Here is a 21,444-nt window from a genome sequence, read left to right as displayed (position 1 = left end):
TTTTTTTTTTTTTTTTTTTTTTTGTCAGCTAGATAAGTTTGTAACTCTAATTATTCATAGAAATTTAGATTAGATAAATTTGTTTGCTCTTGATTGCAATGGCAAATAACATCATTGAATCATTACTATTTGGCACAAGAGAGAAACAACCTTTTTTTTTGTGGGAAAATTTGTCTTTTAAGTGATATTAAATTGAACAAAATTAGATCGAATATCATTTAACCCCATTAATCTTTTAAAATGTGGACGAAGAAGTTGTACATTTTTCTTTTATAATTTGTTAATTTTTTCAACTTTTTGAATTAAAAGAGGTTGAAAAAATCTTTCAAATATATTTGAAACTGAATAAAATTGGATCGAATATCATTTAACCTATTAGTTTTCAAAAATATGAATGAACAAGCTGTACATTCTTATTTTATAATTTATTTATTTTAAGTTGAATAAATTGAATAATTTTTTCAACCTCTTCAATTCAAGTAGTGAAATTAGTTTGATGGTGTTTTTCAGCCTCTTAAAATTGTACAACCATTTGCATTCTATTTAAAATTTATAACGATTCATACATAGATAATATTTTCAAATAAATTAAGGTTAGTCAATTATTGTGCTTATATATACATAATATATATATATATAACTGTTAATGAAAATAAGCTAATATGCGTCCATTCAAATTATATTAAGAAGCTATATGTATATATTATAATGTTTTTTACATATATTAATCATCATGTTCATGAGTCACACTGGAGATTGTTGTGCTGATTGAATCTCATCCGTCGACTTTGATTCTAAGGCTGAAAAACAAACGGTTGGGATTCTGTGTCATCGCCCTAATAACCAGATTGGGTAGGTAATGGGCATTATAACACGGGCCTTACTTTAATAAGAGCCCAAAATCAGAAACGTCGACGTATTTGCGTTGCTGGTCCTCGTTTCTAGCGTGAACACGAAGCGGAGTAGATACCCCACCCACCCGGAGAGTATCAGAAGAAGAAGAAGAGAAGGGTTTTTGGTTATCGATTCCTAGGAATCGTCATTCAAAGATGCAATTAACTCTTGAGTTCGGGTACACTTTTTTTACTCGTTCGATTGATTCTTTTCTTAATGGTGCCTGTTCATTGGTCGGGAAAGTTCATGAAAATATATAAAGTAATGATTTTTTTTGGATTGGGAGAATTAGAATTGACTTTATTAGGCTTTTGAATCAATTGGTAGTGAATGAGAGATTCCTCTATTTGGTTTTATAACATGATGTATATGTGCTTCTTGATCCTGATCCTGCAGTGGAGGTTTAGAATTGCTCTGTGACTCCATAAAGATTCATAAAGTTAACATCAACCTCCCTAATGAATCAGATATCGTAAGCTTGTTGTCTCTCTCTTTTGATGATTTTTAAATACCAACAACAAAAGAGTTTTCTCTTCTAAGCTGCTCACTAGTGTCTCTCTCTCTTTTACACTGTTTTATATAGTTGACAATGAAGGATTTGCTTTCATGGGTTCGTACCAATCTGATCAAGGAAAGACCTGAAATGTTCATGAAAGGCGATACTGTGTAATAACGGCTTCTTTTTTTACTTTTTTTGTCTTTCCTTTATTTCTTCTAGCAAGAACCCTGCTGGTTTAATACCAATAATGGTGTTTTGGGATCCATGATAAAAATGCAGGAGGCCTGGAGTTCTCGTGCTGGTTAACGACTGCGACTGGGAGCTTAGCGGCCAGCTAGATACAACATTAGAAGATAAAGATGTTATAGTCTTCATTTCTACTCTGCACGGTGGATGAAATATTGAAATTAGATTAGCCATCAATCATTCTGCTCTTTTCCAACAACTTGTGATGAACAACATTCCTAACAAAGATCATTGTTATCTTCTGAGTGATATAAATGAAATAATATGTTGATCTAATTTATATTCTGCTCTTTTGAGTGATATTTGTTGTGTTTTTTATACTGTGTGGGATGTTTTAATAGGCCCATTATTAGTACATTAGTAGATTCTAGAAGATTTCTAAATGACTTGATCTCCAAGTTAACCTAGCAATTGAGTAATAATCCCTTATATAAATCTCTCTCGCCTATCGTAGCCGTCTGGCTCTTGAGATTCTTGCGATAATGGTTAGTTCTCACGCTTGATTCTCTCCACTTACATGTCCTGATTTAATTTTGTTTATAGAAGATATATGAATCCTTTTGTGATATTCGGGTCATTGGATCTCTTTTTCCATCACGTAGGGCAGAATATTAGGTTTTAAAACGGAAGTAGCTAAACTAGAGTGTGGTTTTGTGATTTGATTGAGTTGATGGCATGCAAAATTAATTATTATAATTTTTTTTTTTTTTGATATGGAACAGGTTCTTCAAAACGATATCGATCTGCTTAACCCTCCTGCTGAGCTTGAGAAGAGGAAGCATAAGCTCAAGCGTCTTGTTCAGTCTCCCAATTCCTATTTCATGGTACTGATGATTTGTATAACCTTCCTCCTTCTTTAGAACCCATAGAAACCATATCTCTATGATTAGAATATTGTAAGTATATATGGAGTTTGTGAATTTGATTTTTTAATCAAAATCCCTAGTTTTGATGATCTATCAGACCTTTTTTGGAGTCTGACTATTGATTGGTTTGTCAGCCATCTGTTGACTAAGATTTGTAATTTTTCCTAATTACAATAGACACCAAATATCTCTGTTTAGAGTTGTAAATTACTAAATTTCAAGGCATGAACCCTAACTTAGTGTCTTAAGTAATTATCAACACACTTTTTTTTTTTGTATTCTGACTGTAATTTATGGTGTTAAATATATTCAAATGATTTTGAACCCTTTTGCTTCTTTTAGTTCAAAACTCTCTGTTTGGTATTCGTATAGTTCAATTTTTGTATTTACTCTCTCTTAATGGACTCTGTATGATTTTGACTGTAGTATGTGAGGTGCCAAGGCTGCTTCAATGTGTAAGTTCTTAAAACAATCTCTCTTCCTTATAGACGGTTACATAGATAAAAGAAACTTGACTTATTAATGGTTTTTGTGTTTTCTATCGCAGCACAACTGTGTTTAGTCACTCACAGACGGTCGTGGTGTGCGGAAAGTGCCGTGGTGTGCGGAAAGTGCCAGAACGTTCTATGCCAGCCTACTGGAGGAAAGGCGAAGCTCTCAGAAGGATGCGCTTTCAGGAAGCTTATTAATTGATATGTGATGAAGATTGATAAAGAGTTTACCATAATGAATCAGATAGCAAAGCTTGCTTGTCTTTTTATTTTGATGAATTATTATTTTAGATACCCATCAGTTCAGTTTTGTGTGTTTCTCCTCTTTGTACCTTGTTTCATTCATTCTAGTTGATGATTATAATGGATGTTTGCCTTTCATATGGATTATAAAGCTAAAAATTATTCTAAAAAAAAAATATTATTATTACAAATTATTTTATTTATTTTCCAGCGTGTATTTCTTTAAAAAAATGATGGTTTCATTTATATATATAAATAAAATAAAATAAAATAAAAATGAAAGAGAAAAGTAAAGACTCTAGTTAAATCAGAAGGTCTGGAAAAGGTTAAAAAAGACTTGTGGTGTTTATATATATATAAAGCGTTAAAGTAGTAACCCTAGAAATCTCTCTCGCCTGTTGTTGCCGTTGCTGCTGCTGCTATCTTTCGCCGTCGTCTCTTGAGATTCTTGCGAAGATGGTTAGTTCTCTCTCTCGCGCACTTGATCCTCTCCATTCTTACATGTCCTGATTTGATTTTCGAGTCTCGCTAGAGTTTTTCATGTTTCTCTCCGTTTCTGTGTAAATTCTCGTTTGATCTCTTCTTGTATAACGTAAGGTTGAGTCTAGGGTTGCGAATGCTCTGAATTAGCTGATAACAAAGTTTGGTTTTTTTGTCGTTTTGATTGATTTTGTTTGCTGGGAATAACTTTGATGTGAAAACAGGTTCTCCAAAACGATATCGATCTGCTTAACCCACCAGCTGAGCTTGAGAAGAGGAAGCACAAGCTCAAGCGTCTTGTTCAGTCTCCAAACTCCTTCTTCATGGTAACGATGATTTGAATCCTTTCTGTGTACTTCTTCTTAAAACCAAATCTCTATGATTAGAATTGTGAGTTTGGAGTTTTGTGAATTTGGTTTTTTTGTTTCTGGTAATCCCTTTTTGGAGTCTGATTGTTTGCAAGCATCTGTAAATGTGACATCTTTTTCAGATTAAAAACCAAATCTCTCTGTTTTAGAATTGTAGTCAAGTCTTTTAGGTTTAGCTGCACTCTGATTGTAGAACTTGTTGTTGTTAAAACATTTGGCAATGTGCTTATGTAATTCGAACCCTTTTGCTGCTTTAAACTCTCTCTGTTTTGTTTTGTCTATTTAAATCTCAGTCTGATTCTCACTTACCTGTCTGGAGTTTCTCTACTCTGAACAGTCTCTGATTGTTGTTTCTTTGGTTGTTTACTTTAATGTAGGATGTGAAGTGCCAAGGCTGCTTCAACATGTAAGTCTCCGGAAACAGTTTTTGTTTTTCATTCGTTTCCTTTGACATTACATAGTTTAAAGAAAACACAAAACTTATTGGGTCTGTTTTTTTGGTAATCGCAGTACGACAGTCTTCAGTCACTCCCAGACTGTTGTGGTATGCGGAAACTGCCAGACAATTCTGTGCCAGCCTACAGGAGGAAAGGCGAAGCTCACTGAAGGATGCTCTTTCAGGAAAAAGGGAGATTGATTGAATCAATCCCCAAAAGCAAATCAAGCCTTGTTACTTTTTTTTTTTGTTGTTGCTATGAATGCTTGTTGGTGTTTGGGATTTATCTAGTTTACTACTACTATTGATGTCTGGATTTTATAAAAAGTTTTGGATTTTAAGTTAATTGTTTGAAGAATTAGTACTTGTACGATTGCATTCCGCATTCTAGAAAACCTAGGGAAGACATGTCTCTAATACATGTTGAAATCAAACTTAATGGGTTTTTTTTTACATAGGCGATGCGGTATTGTAATTGGCGAGAGAATACACAAACGAGATTAAACATTTCCAATAACTAACAAGTTAAACAAAACTAACAAGTTAAACAAAAGCATAGGTAAACTAAACCAACTAAGCTCTGGGGATAGGGTCTCCTCCTCCATCTGATGATAAGCTTTCCCAAAGCCATGCTTGAGTGAAAAGCTCGTCCAAAGTGATTCTGCATTGGCTGCAATTTCGTGGCGCGTTCTCTGGCTTTGCTCCTAGAATGTGAAAGTCTCTAGCTTTCAAATCTTTGAGATAAGTGGCGAAATCCATGTTGCATCGACAGATGACCATCAAGTTCGATCCAGGATTGTTCAAAGCCCATGAATCAATATCAGCCACCATCCTTTTACGTCTACCACTTGCATCACCAGCGGGTAAGAACATGATATCATCGAGGAGAAACTCATCCTTGGACTTGTTGTGCTTCTCACCATAAGCTCTGATTGACACATTGTTGAGACTATAACCCTGTCTCTGTAGAGCTGATTTGATATTCCAAGTAACCGAATCAGGCTCCAGACCATCAGGGAGTTTGCAATCCTCTACGTCCCAGAAGACCCCTATCTTAGTCTCTGGCAAACGGGTTTTAGTCAGCACATATATATACAGAGAGAGAGAGAGAGAGAGAGAGAGAGTACAAATTTGATTAGATCCCATAAGAGAGCTTACCAGTGGTCACGGAAGGCATGGTTTCGACGAGAGAGTTAGGGTTTTAGATCTATGACTGTGACTGTGACTGTGACTGGGGCGGTCGATGGAGGAAGGAAGAGATAGCTCTCTGTCTAGTTGGGGGATGGGTAAGAAGAAATGAGCAAGATGTTTTAGGGTCAAGTATGTAAAGGTTGAGACTTTACAACAAAACGTTGATATGGCCGAGTTGGTCTAAGGCGCCAGATTAAGGTTCTGGTCCGAAAGGGCGTGGGTTCAAATCCCACTGTCAACAAGTATCTTTTTCTTTTTTTTATAACATTTCCTCACAACATTTTTGTATACTTCTTCTGATTATATCTTTTCCTCAATCTTGAGATGCTATACCGTATTACCGCATACGTACACACATACGTACCACATACGTACACACAAAAGAGCCCATTAACTTTGTTGTATAGAATTCAACTTTGATGTGACATTTAAAGCCCAAACGAAGCCCATTACTCTACAGTCTCCTCTTGTCCTCTTACCAAAGTTGAACATGAACTTTTTCGCCAATTTTACTTTGTGTCCCACATCGCTTGTTAGCCTATGATTAGACCCAAACTTTAGAGTATCTAGAACACATTAGAAGTTTCTATTTGTTTCTTGTTCAGAAGAAGTCTCTGTCGCAGTCCCCAGTCTTGGTCACTCGAAACAATGTCTTCCTCCATGACCAGCAAAAATGCTGGTAAGCTCTCTTTCTCTGTATCATAGTACGGGTGTGGGATCTAATATAATGAGATTGTATTATATATTCTCTCGGATCTTGTTGTTAGTTGCATTTTCCTGTTTCTGACTTCAAAAATAAACCTTTTGCCCAGAGGCTAAGAAGATATGCGTCTTCTGGGACGTCGTGGAATGCCCAATCCCTGATGGTCTGGACCCTGAATCGGTTTATCGTAACATCGAATCAGCTCTTGAGAAAAAGGGTTACCTTCCTCGTAATGTGTCAATCAGAGCTTACGGTGACAAGAATCATGACTTGAAGGATGAGTTTCTCCTCGCTAACATCATGGTTCTTACCTGCTGGTCGACTCTTCTCTTAAATTAAAACCCTCTTTACGGTGACAAGAATCATGACTTGTACTTACCGTTTGATATGTGGGTTTCAGGAGATACAATGGCAAGATTTAGAAGGATGGAGGACGATTTTTTTGGCTGGGCATTCAATAATCATTACTCAAGTTTGATGGTAATCTCAGAAGACAACACGGAGTTCGCCTCTTCTCTCAGAGTTTACAAACAGACCGGTTTCAACATTCTCGTAGCACAGCCAGAAAACGGTATCGAAAGATGTCCCAACTGCAGAAAGCCTCTGGAAGAGATTATCACTGATGAATGGCTTTGGGAAAGCCTATCTGCTGGAGGTGACCCTATTATCTCCACAAACCAAGAGAAGCTGACCTCTTCAGTTACTAACTAGTGTTGTCTTACCTAGTAAGTAAGTAGTAGGTTCTGAGTTATTGGAAATGTTTAGAATCGTTTATGAATTCAGTTATGATCCTTAAGGTAAATCAGCTTCTTCAGAATACATCAAATCTGATTAATCTCAAGATTCAAACTATATAAGTTGTACACGGGAAAAGCCACCAACAAAACACAAACAAACGTATATACCCGAGCTTATAAGCTGCATCCACTCATCAAGCTTTGAGCATCCGTAGATAATCATCAATGATCGACATCGCAGATGATCGATAGCCAGAGCCAAACAGGTTATAATGATTCAAGTAATGATACAGCAAATACAGATTCCTCCTCTTTTCAAATCCGGGTTGTTTTGGCATTACCTTGAGAGAGAGTCAAAGAAACAAAAACAGCAGTTATGTAATTTAAACAGACAAAGCAGCTGGACTTGGTTGGTACAGACACTGAGAGATAAATGAAGAGTGTGCTGAACCACCTTGAAATAGGCATTGTAGAAAGATTCTCCGAATCCTGCGCACCACGACATTCCAAACTCCGCCTCGTTATGCCCATCTGTGGAGGAATGAGATCAAAACGGTGCTTGAAATATGGTAAATATATATGTCAAGAATTTAAAAATGAAAGCTTTATACAGTAACAGGCAGGATCAAGAATGACAGGTTCACTGTTCTTGTCATATGCGATATTCCCGCTCCAGAGATCACCATGTAACAAGCACGGTTCTATGACAACATTCTCAAAGAGAGATCCCATGTTCTGTATCAGTGTATGACCTGTTCAAATAATTTTTTTCAAATGTTACTATACCAATATCTCCTTCCAAAGTTAATAACAACAAAGAAGAGAGAAAGAAACCTTTCTGATAAATTGAAGAGTCACCATACTGATCCCTAGCTAACGTTAGCTGGTAACCCAGTCTTTTCTCACCATAAAACTCAATCCAATCCGATGACCAAGTATTGATCTGTGGGGTACTAAAATAGGCACATAGCATCGTTAAGTTTGTGAGAGAGAAGACATAAACTCACTCAAAAGGGAATAAGATTTGATAAAAAGTAGAATTCATTCCACCTGCCAATAGTGTTGTCAACCTCAAACCCAAAGCCTTTAGAAGATATCCCAGCTTTATGCATCTCAGCGAGCTTCCTTCCTAATTCAGCCTAATGACTAACAACCATGAAACTGAAGTTCTTAACATTGGCTCATAGTTTGGATTCATCAGTATCACCTGGTAACCTCTTGATCCCCCAAAGTCTATAAATTCCATGATGATATAAGACCCACCTGTTGGCAATGCCCCAACCTGTTAACAAATTTAAACAAGAAGAATCTATGATTAGAGATATCAGATAAAGTTATGTATATCTACTACAAAGTAAAAGAAAAGTATAAAACTTGCTTTGTGTGGTTTGGGCACACGGATTGTACTGGTTTCATACATAGCTTCAAGACCAAGAGCCTCTCCCTCAAACATGGCAGGTCCAATACTCCTAAAACCAGTGTTTACAAACAAAACAAAAAGGTCTGATTGTAAATATCAGAAAAGGTAAAAAGTGATATATGCTTAGAAAAATACAATCTTTTTTTCACCTGTTAGTTTTAACGAAGAAAGAACCAACATCAGTCTGGTAATGGCTAGCGAGATTAATACATCCACCACCAACAGAACCAATCTTTGTGATCTGAGTAGCTTTCCCTTCTGTAAGAATCCATTCACGAATTGGATCCTCACTCATTGCAGCCACTAAAACAAAACCAATGAAATTTCACATTTTGATATTAATTCCTTAGTCAGTGAAATTCAAATAGTAAGAACAACCGATAATTCCAAAATCTACAAAAACCCATCAAACACAGAGAATGAGAATTTTGACTTGGTTAAATAAAAAAAACAGTAACTAAATTTTTCTATTTTGAGAACAGAGAAGATATAAACTTACTAGCAAAATTTATTCTGGGTCGAGAGAAGTTGCAAAGAAGAAGATTAGGTCGAGCAGAGAAGCACATACAAAGAGACGCCACCGCCATTTTCTTCTTCTTCTTCTTCTCCGGCTTTGGTTTTATTTATCTTCATGTGGCCGTTATTCAAAGCTTGTTCCAGGATTCTGTTTGGACACAGACTATCTTCATCCTTATCTTGTATAACTTATGATATTAAAAGGGCTTCTAAAGGCCTGGCCCATTACGCAAGCAAAACGAAACGTTTTATCTTTCCTCGATAAGTGTGCCACGTGTGTGTCGCACGCGCGTATGGATATAATCAAATGGATGAGGCTTGTGGTGTACACGGTACGTTTAACACGATCGAACGGTCAGAAATAAAAAGATCACGAGATTAGATCGATGATTAAAACGGTCCGTTTTGTTTATTTATAAAGAGAAACAAAAAAAAAAAAAGAGAGATGAGATGACCAAACACGTTTTTAATCGTAAGTTTCTCTATCTCCGATGACGCAAAACGAGGAAGAAAAAAAAGACATTATAAGTAAGAACAGAACAGCTTCACCATGTTCCAAAAACTAAAAGCACTAAATCTCGGATCCCCTTTCCTTTAAAGTTCGATATCTTTCTCTGTTTTGTTGTGTCTTTGAACGCTCAATTTGTATAACTCTCTCTCTCCCGGTCCGGGGTCTTCTTCATAGAGAGATCATCATATAGGTAACAAAATGAAATCCCAAATTCTGTTTTATTTCTTTCGCATGCCTTATAGATTTGACCTTCTTTTCATTTCGTAAACTTTCTAATTACATCGTTGTGTTTAATCTTTGTGGTTTCTGATGAAGTTTTTTATTCGTGGCTTTGCAAAAATTTTAATTAAAAGGGTGAAGTTTTGTTATAGTAGTAGGATCATATACTAGTCTCTCTGTTATGGACTCTGTTTCTTGAATTTGTTTCATAGTTTAGTTTGAGGTCATGTCAAAGTGTATTGAATCTTGTTGGCTTGTGTGATGGTGGTTTTTTTTTTTTGGGACAGAGAAAGCATGACTACGTTAGATTTGTCGAGAGCCGAGCTTGCTCTTATAGTCCTCTATTTGAACAAAGCTGAAGCTAGAGATAAGATATGCAGAGCTATACAGTATGGTTCCAAATTCTTGAGTGGTGGGCAACCTGGTACTGCTCAAACTGTTGACAAAAACACCAGCTTGGCTAGAAAAGTTTTCCGTCTTTTCAAGGTGATCAGTCCCCCTCCTATTGTTTTAGATTTTGTAATTGGCTTCATTGTTTCTACCTTTTTGTGTTTGATTTCTGATTAGAGACATTGTTTCAAAAATGTGCAGTTTGTCAATGATTTTCACGGTCTTATCAGTCCTGTGCCTAAAGGAACTCCGCTTCCTCTTGTCTTACTTGGGAAGGTGCTAAAGATATGTTGTATTTTTTCTTACAACACTTGTTCATATCTTGATTTGATTCAGTCTTTAAACTTTTGTTTTTGTTTGTTGGTTTGACCGTTTCAGTCCAAGAATGCACTGGTGTCGACCTTCTTGTTTCTTGATCAAATCGTCTGGCTTGGTAGATCAGGCATATATAAGGTTAGATAAGCCATATTGGTCTCTTAGAGTTTTTGATGTTTCATTTAACTCTTGAGTGTGTGACTAAAGATTATTGTTCAATGGAATCTTAGAACAAAGAACGAGTCGAATTGCTTGGACGTATATCACTTTTCTGTTGGCTTGGATCATCAGTTTGTACAACTGCAGTCGAGGTTTTTGTTAATCTCCTCTTTCTTGACATTTTGATTTTCCTGCCTATGTACATATATTGGATCTTGATGTTCTCATGTGTACCAGATCAGTGAGCTTGGAAGGCTCTCTTCATCTATGAAGAAGATGGAAAAGGAACTCAAAGATGATGAAAAGCATCATGTAGAAACCCTCCTCTGTAAACTCTCTCTCATCTTTCTTCTTCTATTATTTACTAAAACTCATTCCCTTTGTAAAACAAACGCAGGATGAACTGTATCGTGCTAAGCTTCAGAAATCAAAAGACAGAACTCTAGCATTGATCAAATCAAGCATGGACTTTGTTGTAGCCATTGGTTTGCTTCAGTTAGCTCCGAAGACGATTACTCCTCGTGTCACTGGCGCTTTAGGGTTTACCACCTCGCTTATCTCTTGTTATCAGGTAAAGCTTTTTCTTCCTTTCCATAAATAAACTCACTTCCAAGTTCACATCTTTCTACTTCTATATCTATAAAAAATTATTTCTTTGGTAACCACACAGTTGCTTCCGTCACGCCCCAAGTTCAAGACACCTTGAAGCAAGAAGAAGCTTGTTCTCTAGGCCTTCAGAATAATTGTTTCATATTTATTTTGTAAACCTGCTGTGTTCTGGTAATATCAGGCTGTTGTTCCTTTCAATGAATTTGCTTTGCAAGAATAATGATAACTCTTAAAATAAGATTGAGTATGATACTTCTTCAAGACTCTGTGTTTGTCTCTGATGTTGAACAATAGATGCATTGTCTATGTTCACTGTTTATGTTTGAAGCAACTTCTGCATATAAAAGAAGTGTTATATAATCTCTAAATGGAGAAAAAAAACGTATTTACAATCACCACGACCACCTTTGTAACTACAGACAAAACTAGAGACAACCCAACCATGTGTACACAAGTTCCAGATCTGAGACTGAGAATGCACTCCCAGATCAAGAAAAAGCTTGAACGGTTTCACTGAAAAAGATTCTCTCACCCTTTACAACAATCTCACTCTATATCTACAAAACTATACTGATCCAATGACTTCTTTTACATATTCTTTAGGTAGTACAAGAACAGAGTCTATGCATAGACCACCTTTCGTGTGAGTACAATCGATTTGAGTCATGGAGAATTTGATCCCTGTTGATATATCTGGGTTTGTCACTTTAAAATCCCCGACGTGATAGTGACTCCAGTTCCCAGGGTTGTTGTTCAGAAAGCACTGTGAAACAGCTTGTTGGTTGTCTGAAGTAGCGAGCTGGAACCTAACAGGTTTGATGTCCCATCCATGAATGTGTTCTGAGTTGCAGATTCTCCTTCCAAGCCTCTTTGATGTTTTACCTAACTGGATACGGAAGAAGAGACTGTATGTTCCAGATGGAAACTGGATCTCAAATTCTCCTCCTACTTCAAACCACCATATCTGTTGAACATATGCAACTGACTGGAACCTACATATATACATAATCGGAAGAGATTACTCCAACAAGATGGTCAACAACACAAGGGTCAATTCAAGAAAAGAAGATGGTCAAACTGATGAAAGTTCAAAAGTAAAAGTACCTGGATTCATCAGTTGGGAGATGACTCCAGTATCTGCGATCATCAATTCCAGTAATCCTTAGTGACTTTGAAGAAATAGATAAACAAAGACGACCCGTGTTCTTATCTATCCACAGTTCCTGCTCAAACATAGAAAGTAAGAAACTTTGTTTTTCTCAAACATGTAAAGAGAGAGATTGAGATGCAAAGTGAACGAAATATCCAACCTTTGTGCCACAGTCGAAGAGATTAGGCCGGCAAAGCTTGGAATAAAGATCTTTCTTTATTAATTTCCTCAGAGTAATTTCATCGAACACCTTCTGTGCAATAACACGATAATTCGAAGGCAGCTTTAGTTCCCATATGAAATCAGCTGAAGAAGCGCGACGGAACACCTTGCTGAGACGAGCAAGCCTGCAAATCTCCGGTGGATCAAGCCGCGTCATAATCAACGCGACACAGTTCTCCGGTATATCCACGAATCTGGGTTTTCTCGAGTAAACGTCATCGTTCCGATCAAACTCCGGGAACCCACCTGAGATACTCGCGCCCATAATCACGCCCCAAAACAAAACCCTTAAATTTGCATGGCCGCGGAGAATCGAGAGAACTAATTCATATGACACGACTTTTTTAAACCAATCGATCGACGAAAACTCAAAAAAAAAACACACACAAAAAAGGAAGCTTTCTTTTTTTGTTTGTTGGGTTTTGTTATTTAACTTCTTTCTTATACGATTATGAACGATACAAAATACGAAAGAAACTTTATTATATAGAAGAAGATGAGTTTTAATTTTTTACAGTATGGTTTTGTGGAAATAAATATTCAAAGGTCAATTCTCCTGAGCCTAAACAATTTATATAATAATCATCCAGCAGTGTACTATACGTATCTACTTCATCTGAAGATGTATGTATTGTATGTATGTATGTATCTACGTGATCCGGTTTAGGTCGATCGGGTCGGGTCAGATTCAGATAAAGTGATTGTAAGTTGGCCACTTGGCCTAATAGTTTTGGTTAAAAAGTGGATTACACCGCGTTATAGTCAATTACGTGGGGTTTGGGGATTTTTTAACCAAAACACCTGGCCAAGTCTTTTTTTTTTTGTCTGAAGTGGATTTAATAATAGTAAACTTTATACAGTGTTCAAATTGAATATTATAATTTGGTGAATCTTATTCATACAATGTTTGTCGACGACTCGAGTCCACTTTATCCATTTTTGTTGTTGTTTATTTTTAATAAAGAAGAAAGTTATGGTAATGGTGGTGTGTACTAACTGCGATTGGTCGTGAGCATCTTGTAACGGTGGAACTCGAGTGATTATTATAGATATAGTTAGTGGATTACAAATGTTGTCCTGAGAAATAAATTTCAGTTTCCAAAATGAATTATTGTAATTAGCTAAATAATTGTTTAAACTAAACATAATATATAATATTGAAGAACGTTCTACTTTTGGCCCGTCGGTAGTTAAAGAAAACTAAAATTATTAGATATCACATGCAGTGCAACATGACTAAGCCAAACAATCCCAATACTAGAAACAAAATCTCACCCCTTTTCGACCTTTTAAGGGTTATACACATTATACTTATATACAAAACAGAAATAATATTGTACACGTCGTACGTGAATAATAATAACTTAAGAGTTAGATATGAAGTAGTAAAACGACCTAAGGGTTGCATACATATCCATCCACCATAATAGCATAATGTTACTTTTTATATAGATGTATAAATATAATATCTATGGTAAGTTTAGAGAATTGAGAACGAAGAATCTTTGAAAAATAGACGAACTGGATACAAATACAATACATCAAATATTAGGACGACTGTTAGATTACTTATAAGAAAAAAGGTTTTGATGACATAATGTACTCTTGATTGAGTTTTCGTATGATAACATAAGTTAGAAGAAAAAGTAAATAGAGAAGCATCAACTAGACCTAAGTTGGCCAATTAACAAAAGCAAATTGCCTTAAATAACATATTCATAATTTCATATAAGTATTAGATAATATTTTCGTAATGCAATTATTTACGAATAAAATAAAAGGTCGGCCTGTGGTCGGGACACTTTATCCACTTGGCTTACGTATCAACCAATCAGTACACAGTTTAGAACTTCCCACAGTTTAGGCTTACGTGGATCCAAGTCATCGGCTCGTGTTAACACGTCAACCAGTTTCTCGTCCCAGAGTCTCTAGATATTGTTGTGATTTTGATAATATCAAATTATCAACAAACACAAGAGATATTGTTGATCTTCTGTAATAGTTCTAAGCTTTACCAAATAAAAATAAAAATAAAAAATCCGTAACGTTGTTTTGTTCTTTTTGTAGATTTTATTGAGTGAAGGGTTATCTAAAAACATTGGTCTTACAACGACTAAAGGTGGATGAGACAGTAATCGATTGGAAGCCACATATTTTTAACAATATATTAACATATTATAATACCAATAATGGTACTTTGAAAGTTGGTCCAAAATAGATAAGAAAGATTTTTCCTTATCATTTTTGGGATATTTGTTTGTTGAGTGAGTCTCTACAATTTCTCGTCATGAATTTTTATGGTATTAGAAATTTATACATGACAAAGAAAGCTACGAGCACGACCTTTAATCTGAAAGTGTGATAGTGAAATCCACTTTACGTTATCTATAATTAGCTTGTACTCTTAGACTGAATATTTTACTTCCAATCATTAAGTTTTTTTTTTTTAAATTGTTAACTTAAACCGATGATGTTAGCATGTTTTAATTATATACTTAAATATGAAAGTCTGACACATAGTTTTTGATAATATAATCGTGTGTTATTGCCACTTACTACGTACGAGTATACAACTTATCATGCTTTGTGAGGAACAAAATAATACTAATATTCTTGAACCCAAAGATATAATATTATGATAAAATATTCTTAGAATATAAAATACAACTATTCTTTTTCCAAGACTAGTATATACTATATACTCCTACTTGACAGTAAAAAAAATCAATACCATGGTCAGAGAGGAGTATTTAAACATTTATTTTGTAATGTGGATATGGAAATTAAGAGTACATTAATATAAGAAAATATAATTATATATTTTTAAAGGAATTTAGTAAATTATTAAATAAATTAATTATTCAATATTTTAAATTACATAAATATTCTTTTAAATAAGTATCTCTCAAAACTTATACAGAAATTATAAAAGATTTCCCTCAATTATGATTTTATAAAGCTAATCAAATTGTAATTTTAAATATAATATTTTCGTAGTGCAATTATTTACAAATAAAATAAAAGGTTGGCATGTGGTCGGGACACTTTATCCACTTGGCTTATGTATCAACCAATCAGTACACAGTTTATAACTTCCCACAGTTTAGGCTTACGTGGATCCAAGTCATCGGCTCGTGTTAACACGTCAACCAGTTTCTCGTTCCAGTCTCCAGATATTGTTGTGATTTTGATAATATCAAGTTATCAACAAACACAAGAGATATTGTTGATCTTCTGTAATAGTTCTAAGCTTTACGAAAAAATAAATAAATAAAAATTTTGTAACGTTGTTTTGTTCTTTTTGTAGATTTTTTTGAGTGAAGGGTTATCTAAAAACATTGGTCTTACAACGACTAAAGGTGGATGAGACCGTAATCGATTGAAAGCCACATATTTGTAACAATATATCCTACTATATTAATTGAAAAGTACAAAATTAAAAGTAACCTTTAAAAAGTGTAAGAAATTACATGTAATTGCCGTTAGAAATTTTTAAATAAAGGCTAAAACAATAAAGACTATAAAAGATAATTAGTAATTATTTATTTAAAATTAAAATTCCTACTCGAGTACTCAACCAAAATTGCTGGGTTACATAGATAATTAATCCAACTAAATCAAACACATAAACAAACAATCGAAACAAAAAAATATCCCTTAACAAAATCTTTTCACATAAGATATTTCCTTAACAACATCTTTATCCTCCTATAACTAAAAAGAAGAATATACTCTTTAAAAAAACCAAATTTCATATCTTTTTAAAAAATACTCACAACTATTACGAAAATAAAAAAATAATCATCCTTCACCCTATAAATACAGCAGTCTATTTTATACCAAACCATCATCGAATCATCCATTCAATAAACATTTTAAAAATTGAAAAAAATCCAAAGATTCTAAACCAACAATTTCAATCACAAATCATTGTATTTTTCCAAATTTTTCTAAACAAAATATTCAGCCTGCGGTCTACCGCGGGTTAGTACCTAGTTAACATATTATAATACCAATAATGGTACTTTGAAGATTGGTCCAAAATAGATAAGAAATATTTTTCTTTATCATTTTTGGGATATTTGTTTGTTGAGTGAGTCTCTACATTTTCTCGTCATGAATTTTTATGGTATTAGAAGTTTATACATGACAAAGAAAGCTACGAGCACGACGTTTTATCTGAAAGTGTGATAGTGAAATCCACTTTACGTTATCTATAATTAGCTTGTACTCTTGACTGACCATTTTAGTTCCAATCATAAAGTTTTTTTTAAAAAAATTGTTAACTTAAACAGATGATGTTACTATGTTTTAATTATATACTTAAATATGAAAGTTTTGACACATAATTTTTGGTAATATAATCGTGTGTTATTGCCACTTACTACGTACGATAAGTATACAACTTATCATGCTTTCTGAGATGCAAAATAATACTAATATTCTTGAACCCAAAGATATAATATTATGATAATATTTTAAAAGAATGCAAAATACAACTATTCATTCTCCCAACACCCAAGACTAGTATACTACTACTTGACAGTAAAAAAATCAATACCATGGTCAGAGAAGAGTATTTAAACATTTATTTTGTAATGTGGATATGGAAATTAAGAACACAGATTCCCGTTCCTAACATATACTTTTGATATCTTAAAGATTTGATACGAACTTCTATTGTTTAAAATGAGTAAATGAGTTATGCATGCTTTTATCTTTATACTGCATAACACATGTATAAGGATATCCATATATTTTTTTGTTTTATATAAAAAATTTTGTAACACAGCAAATAATTCAAAATTTGAAATTTTTTGTTTCGATTATTAACTTCTTTTTTTTTTTGACAACGTACCACATTTTTTATATAGTTTTTTCTTGCATATATGTTAGCGATAACGCAAACTGGCTAAAGTCTAAAATTAAAAATCGATTCCATAAACAAATTGGCTAACCTTATGGTTAGTATATATGGAAACATCATCCACCTAGCTTTAACTTTTGGACACATACAGTTTAGAATACTTTTAACAATATATTTGCACTCATCAGTTGATGTAATTACCCATTACTTATTTTTGAACCAAAAAAACACACCACTTTTTATCAGCTAATTTCAGACCAAAAAAAAAAGAAAAAGAAATTATGCATCCTTATATGTGTACTTGTATTATACAAAAGTCAAAGTAAAAACTCATGTAAACGTCCAAAAAACAAATAAATGAGGTATTTAAAAGTTTATTTTTCAACTAATCTTTATTAATATTTGAACTTATGATAATTTAGTCTTATTGAAAAAAAAAAAAAAAACCACTTTTTAAAAAAATTATGAATCTCATAAATATCTGGTTATTTTGAGATTTCTTCATCCAGATCCTAGTGTTGATGGTTTCAATGATGTCGGTCTATGCGAACGCCGTATATCAATGATATCGCGAGTGGAAGATGATGGAGTTTGAGCTGGTCGTGAACCAGAGTGGTGGTGATTGGTTGGTGGAGCTACATGATAGATCTAAAGGTTTTTTTTTTTTTGTATTGTTTAAGTTTTGATCATGTATAAAGTTAACCTTAATATGTTGATTTTTTTTGTTTTTCCTATAATTAATTTACTAGGACTTACGTAGTGGTTTACCACGGGACAATTTGTTTGTTTAAAAAAAATATTAATATATAATTTCTATGATTTAATTTTGTTTTATAAATTGATTAAGTTTCTTTAATTTTTAGTATAGATATTACAGTACTGTTATATGTATTTATGAATGTATATTCTATAAAGTTAAACAACCAAATCATTGACAGGAAATCTATTGTTTACGGGATGATTAAACAAATGACTTCTGTACAAGATTTCAATTTAAAAGCTCACAACGAAAACAAATTGATGCAGTGTTATCCAGAAACCAAATTCGAGATAAGTTAAAAAAAAAACAAACAATAAAGAGTAAAAAGAAGTCGCATCGCATGACAAGAGTAATAAGATGTTATCATCACAAATCTTGCTTAAACCCAATGTTGTTTACTTACTGTTGTTTCGCAACATCGTTCTCTTGAACCGTATTCACAGGTGTGGATGAGCCACTGCGTTTGCTAGTCTGACCTGTAATTGTTCTACCCATAAATCTCCCTGCTTTGCTTAACCCGCTACCCACAGCTCCAAAGCCACTACCAACCATACCAACACCTGAGGTCACTCCAGTCCCAACCAACCCGACTCCTGTACCAATCCCAGTCCCAACCATTCCTACACCAGCACCGAGCCCACTTCCTACCATCCCAACTGCATCCATTGTGCTACCTATCACACCTGCTTCCTTCAGTCTCTTCCTTTCCTCCATAATCTTCTTCTCGTCTTCTAATGCCGCCATTTGCTCCTCTTTGTTGAACTCATGATAATGTACCTTCAATTCAAGCCATTTTAGGAACCGGCGAAAAGGAAAACTTTTGCTGTTTATTCAAGGGAAGATCTATACCTTAAGAGTTATACTTCCTCGATCTTTCTTGTCTTTAACTTTCAAAGTATCAAGTGAAGACAACAGATTTAACTCCAGTTCTTTTGTAACTTCGTTTTCCAAACTGCTTAAGGGGAGTTTCACAAGTCCTAGACGCTCATCTTGACCTACGTCTTTATCGAATACCTGCCAAAAGTTGAAATAGAACAAAGAGAATAGTTAATGTTTGCAATGGCAAAGTTGAACAAATATGAAGCATAAATGTTTCAGATTCCAGACCTCTACAGTGAGCGACTGTGTTTCTTTGTCCTCTGCAATCAATTCAAATGTTTGATCCCAAACAGGATTCAGATTGTTCTCGATTGCCTTTGTTTTATACTTGAATACAGGACGAATGTGGATGGTAGCATAAGGGTCAGATTTTCCAATCAATTCCTTATTCTTCAAGTTAGTTGCTTTCAGAATTGTTACTATAAGCTTTCCCTGTGGCTTAAGCTCCAAATCACTGGAAAGAGAAAAGATAGAGAGAATTGTAAAACTATATAGTGCTTTCTCAATAAGTATAATGATTTCCCAAGTAAATCCTATGGCTATTTCAGAAGAGGAGAAAAGACAAAAGATAGGCAGTGGCAGGCAAAATATTTGTGAGTGAAAACAAAATGAAAAACAAGTAGATCACATGAAGNGGAATCTCTTATTACCATAGTTGCTGCCTGGAGATTAGTCAACAGAACAACGAAAATTACACTCTTTGATTGCCAAGCTGCACTGGGGCAAGTGTTTTCTATTCGAACAAATTGGAACTATCTTAGGTGTCAAGAAACACTGGATATGTGTACCAGTAAAAACGAATCAGTCGAGGAGTCCATTCTAGACAAGCTAAATCTCACACTTATTCAATAGTTACGAACTCCGGAGTACAACTTGACAGCATAANTAGATCACATGAAGGTACCTTAAATCAACAGGAATACCACCAATGGGAACAACAATTCTATGAGGCCACTGGAGCATGTCTTTGACGATAGTATCAACAGTATCCTAACAAAGAGAGAAGCAAAAAGCTGCGTATAAGACCAAATGGGAGCAAACAAAACATATGGAAGCAACTTGTACTATACCAAGAGAGGAACTTACATCGATCATATCAGATAGTCCAGGAATCGCTGTTAAGCTTCCACCAACAGCCTTCAGTGTGTAATCAATTCTCGGTTTTGGCTGGTTAATAACATTTAAAAAGTTGGTCATTGTAAGACGAGAGATGATATAAGAAAAATGGATCTTATCAGCAAAAAATGTACCTCAGCAAGTAGAGCAACAACAACAGCAGATATACAAGGAATTTCATCCGCAAGTTGAAAGATAACACGTGCAACTGTGAAAACTTGAAGATCCTTCAACTGTTTCAGCCAAAAACAATTGTTTGTTTATCTCTACTGGGAAAAAACGACTGCCCAAACGACAAATACTAAAATATATTATCTCTAGTAACCTGAATGGGTATAGAACCAACAAGTGCTGTAACACCTAAAACAATATTTGGATCACCACCCCATCGAAGATCAACGTCCATTGTGACTTGACCTTCCTTGAAACTTTGAACACGAATACCTGCAACAATGATTAATTATGCGTGTGATCAGGCTTACAGCAAAGATAATCTACGAAACAAATGCATGATGTTCTTATAAGCATAAGGATTCATTAGCATATGTAAGGCAACTCATCCAAAATATATAGTAGAAAAATGCAAGGTTGAACAATGGAACGGAAGCAAAAATAATGTTGTCCACTGTACTTTACCTTCAATCTTGGGTGCTACGTTACCCAATGTCAATTTGCTGAACTTCAGGGAAGTAATTCCTGGTGGTCTGTAATCTTCAAGTAGAGGTTCAACGGAATCTCTTATTACCATAGTTGCTGCCTGGAGATTAGTCAACAGAACAACGAAAATTACACTCTTTGATTGCCAAGCTGCACTGGGGCAAGTGTTTTCTATTCGAACAAATTGGAACTATCTTAGGTGTCAAGAAACACTGGATATGTGTACCAGTAAAAACGAATCAGTCGAGGAGTCCATTCTAGACAAGCTAAATCTCACACTTATTCAATAGTTACGAACTCCGGAGTACAACTTGACAGCATAATAAATCTCCTCTTCTTAGGATATCTTCAGTTACCATGAGTCAGGGTATATATGCTACTGATTTAATAGCCAACTTCCAACTATATACACGGGAAAAGAAAACACCTAATCTTGTAACAAAAGAAGATTAGAATCTCACCTCTGCAATATATGGCCACATCTTGGTCAGTAGTTTATT

At 34.7% G+C, this 21,444-nt stretch overlaps 7 protein-coding genes, 1 non-coding gene and 1 pseudogene across 10 annotated transcripts in view; 5 read left to right on the top strand and 4 right to left on the bottom strand.

The window, feature by feature from the left end:
* LOC104788389 (ubiquitin-related modifier 1 homolog 2) lies at positions 937 to 1,939 on the top strand. Its single transcript, XM_010514139.2, has 4 exons — positions 937 to 1,072; positions 1,291 to 1,366; positions 1,478 to 1,560; positions 1,673 to 1,939. The coding sequence occupies exons 1-4, from the start codon at positions 1,050 to 1,052 to the stop codon at positions 1,788 to 1,790; spliced, it is 300 nt and encodes a 99-aa protein (XP_010512441.1). The 5' UTR covers positions 937 to 1,049; the 3' UTR covers positions 1,791 to 1,939.
* LOC104788387 (40S ribosomal protein S27-2-like) lies at positions 3,604 to 4,869 on the top strand. Its single transcript, XM_010514137.2, has 4 exons — positions 3,604 to 3,698; positions 3,944 to 4,045; positions 4,465 to 4,493; positions 4,598 to 4,869. Exons 1-4 carry the CDS (start codon positions 3,696 to 3,698, stop codon positions 4,722 to 4,724), a joined length of 261 nt encoding a protein of 86 aa, XP_010512439.1. The 5' UTR covers positions 3,604 to 3,695; the 3' UTR covers positions 4,725 to 4,869.
* Positions 4,920 to 5,828, bottom strand: LOC104788388. The gene is made up of 2 exons (XM_010514138.2): positions 5,682 to 5,828; positions 4,920 to 5,584 (listed from the first exon to the last, which is right to left on the bottom strand). The coding sequence occupies exons 1-2, from the start codon at positions 5,698 to 5,700 to the stop codon at positions 5,097 to 5,099; spliced, it is 507 nt and encodes a 168-aa protein (XP_010512440.1). The 5' UTR covers positions 5,701 to 5,828; the 3' UTR covers positions 4,920 to 5,096.
* On the top strand, positions 5,875 to 5,955 carry TRNAL-AAG. The gene has a single exon. It is a non-coding gene; the product is annotated as a tRNA-Leu (tRNA).
* Positions 6,287 to 7,309, top strand: LOC104788385 (annotated as a pseudogene).
* LOC104788386 (protein-ribulosamine 3-kinase, chloroplastic-like) lies at positions 7,184 to 9,210 on the bottom strand. The gene is made up of 9 exons (XM_010514136.2): positions 9,074 to 9,210; positions 8,724 to 8,877; positions 8,533 to 8,623; positions 8,362 to 8,436; positions 8,205 to 8,293; positions 7,989 to 8,107; positions 7,766 to 7,906; positions 7,609 to 7,685; positions 7,184 to 7,495 (listed from the first exon to the last, which is right to left on the bottom strand). Exons 1-9 carry the CDS (start codon positions 9,159 to 9,161, stop codon positions 7,349 to 7,351), a joined length of 981 nt encoding a protein of 326 aa, XP_010512438.1. The 5' UTR covers positions 9,162 to 9,210; the 3' UTR covers positions 7,184 to 7,348.
* On the top strand, positions 9,522 to 11,556 carry LOC104788384 (peroxisomal membrane protein 11E). Its single transcript, XM_010514135.2, has 8 exons — positions 9,522 to 9,791; positions 10,108 to 10,306; positions 10,412 to 10,486; positions 10,589 to 10,663; positions 10,756 to 10,836; positions 10,922 to 10,996; positions 11,082 to 11,255; positions 11,355 to 11,556. Exons 2-8 carry the CDS (start codon positions 10,115 to 10,117, stop codon positions 11,388 to 11,390), a joined length of 708 nt encoding a protein of 235 aa, XP_010512437.1. The 5' UTR covers positions 9,522 to 9,791; positions 10,108 to 10,114; the 3' UTR covers positions 11,391 to 11,556.
* LOC104788383 (F-box protein PP2-A13-like) lies at positions 11,635 to 14,070 on the bottom strand. Its single transcript, XM_010514133.2, has 3 exons — positions 12,604 to 14,070; positions 12,398 to 12,516; positions 11,635 to 12,285 (listed from the first exon to the last, which is right to left on the bottom strand). Exons 1-3 carry the CDS (start codon positions 12,928 to 12,930, stop codon positions 11,859 to 11,861), a joined length of 873 nt encoding a protein of 290 aa, XP_010512435.1. The 5' UTR covers positions 12,931 to 14,070; the 3' UTR covers positions 11,635 to 11,858.
* LOC104788382 (synaptotagmin-4) overlaps positions 18,464 to 21,444 on the bottom strand; it is an 8,592-nt gene continuing 5,611 nt past the window's right edge. Inside the window, exons 1-9 of one of the 3 annotated variants that reach the window (XM_019246184.1) lie at positions 21,406 to 21,438; positions 20,924 to 21,044; positions 20,613 to 20,731; positions 20,422 to 20,520; positions 20,258 to 20,338; positions 20,076 to 20,161; positions 19,400 to 19,625; positions 19,142 to 19,306; positions 18,464 to 19,069 (exon numbers count right to left, since the gene is read on the bottom strand). In XM_019246184.1, coding sequence (XP_019101729.1) covers positions 18,692 to 19,069; positions 19,142 to 19,306; positions 19,400 to 19,625; positions 20,076 to 20,161; positions 20,258 to 20,338; positions 20,422 to 20,520; positions 20,613 to 20,731; positions 20,924 to 21,044; positions 21,406 to 21,426 — 1,296 coding nt within the window. In that variant the 5' untranslated portion in view covers positions 21,427 to 21,438 and the 3' untranslated portion in view covers positions 18,464 to 18,691. Of the gene's footprint in view, positions 19,070 to 19,141; positions 19,307 to 19,399; positions 19,626 to 20,075; positions 20,162 to 20,257; positions 20,339 to 20,421; positions 20,521 to 20,612; positions 20,732 to 20,923; positions 21,045 to 21,405; positions 21,439 to 21,444 lie in introns of those variants that run through there. The other 2 variants (XM_019246183.1, XM_010514132.2) reach the window with 2 other exon arrangements.

Source organism: Camelina sativa, chromosome 5 (assembly GCF_000633955.1).
Source record: "Camelina sativa cultivar DH55 chromosome 5, Cs, whole genome shotgun sequence".
In the NCBI taxonomy this organism is placed as follows: domain Eukaryota; kingdom Viridiplantae; phylum Streptophyta; class Magnoliopsida; order Brassicales; family Brassicaceae; genus Camelina; species Camelina sativa.
Note: the sequence above shows the minus strand (reverse complement) of the source record. Positions and strands in the feature narration are given on the sequence as shown.

What these genes read in the sequence shown, in the direction of transcription:
- LOC104788384 (XM_010514135.2), top strand. Translation starts at nt 10,115, where the DNA reads ATGACTACGTTAGATTTGTCGAGAGCCGAGCTTGCTCTTATAGTCCTC. An exon ending in AAGTTTTCCGTCTTTTCAAG is followed by an intron (nt 10,307 to 10,411) that starts GTGATCAGTCCC and finishes AAAAATGTGCAG; the next exon opens with TTTGTCAATGATTTTCACGG. An exon ending in CTCTTGTCTTACTTGGGAAG is followed by an intron (nt 10,487 to 10,588) that starts GTGCTAAAGATA and finishes TGACCGTTTCAG; the next exon opens with TCCAAGAATGCACTGGTGTC.
- LOC104788383 (XM_010514133.2), bottom strand. Translation starts at nt 12,930, where the DNA reads ATGGGCGCGAGTATCTCAGGTGGGTTCCCGGAGTTTGATCGGAACGAT. An exon ending in TCTTCGACTGTGGCACAAAG is followed by an intron (nt 12,517 to 12,603) that starts GTTGGATATTTC and finishes ATGTTTGAGCAG; the next exon opens with GAACTGTGGATAGATAAGAA. An exon ending in CTCCCAACTGATGAATCCAG is followed by an intron (nt 12,286 to 12,397) that starts GTACTTTTACTT and finishes GTATATATGTAG; the next exon opens with GTTCCAGTCAGTTGCATATG.
- LOC104788387 (XM_010514137.2), top strand. An exon ending in CTCCAAACTCCTTCTTCATG is followed by an intron (nt 4,046 to 4,464) that starts GTAACGATGATT and finishes ACTTTAATGTAG; the next exon opens with GATGTGAAGTGCCAAGGCTG. An exon ending in TGCCAAGGCTGCTTCAACAT is followed by an intron (nt 4,494 to 4,597) that starts GTAAGTCTCCGG and finishes TGGTAATCGCAG; the next exon opens with TACGACAGTCTTCAGTCACT.
- LOC104788386 (XM_010514136.2), bottom strand. Translation starts at nt 9,161, where the DNA reads ATGGCGGTGGCGTCTCTTTGTATGTGCTTCTCTGCTCGACCTAATCTT. An exon ending in GTGTGCCCAAACCACACAAA is followed by an intron (nt 8,437 to 8,532) that starts GCAAGTTTTATA and finishes ATTTGTTAACAG; the next exon opens with GTTGGGGCATTGCCAACAGG. An exon ending in TCTACAATGCCTATTTCAAG is followed by an intron (nt 7,496 to 7,608) that starts GTGGTTCAGCAC and finishes CTCTCTCTCAAG; the next exon opens with GTAATGCCAAAACAACCCGG.
- LOC104788389 (XM_010514139.2), top strand. Translation starts at nt 1,050, where the DNA reads ATGCAATTAACTCTTGAGTTCGG. An exon ending in CAATTAACTCTTGAGTTCGG is followed by an intron (nt 1,073 to 1,290) that starts GTACACTTTTTT and finishes CTGATCCTGCAG; the next exon opens with TGGAGGTTTAGAATTGCTCT. An exon ending in TCCCTAATGAATCAGATATC is followed by an intron (nt 1,367 to 1,477) that starts GTAAGCTTGTTG and finishes TGTTTTATATAG; the next exon opens with TTGACAATGAAGGATTTGCT.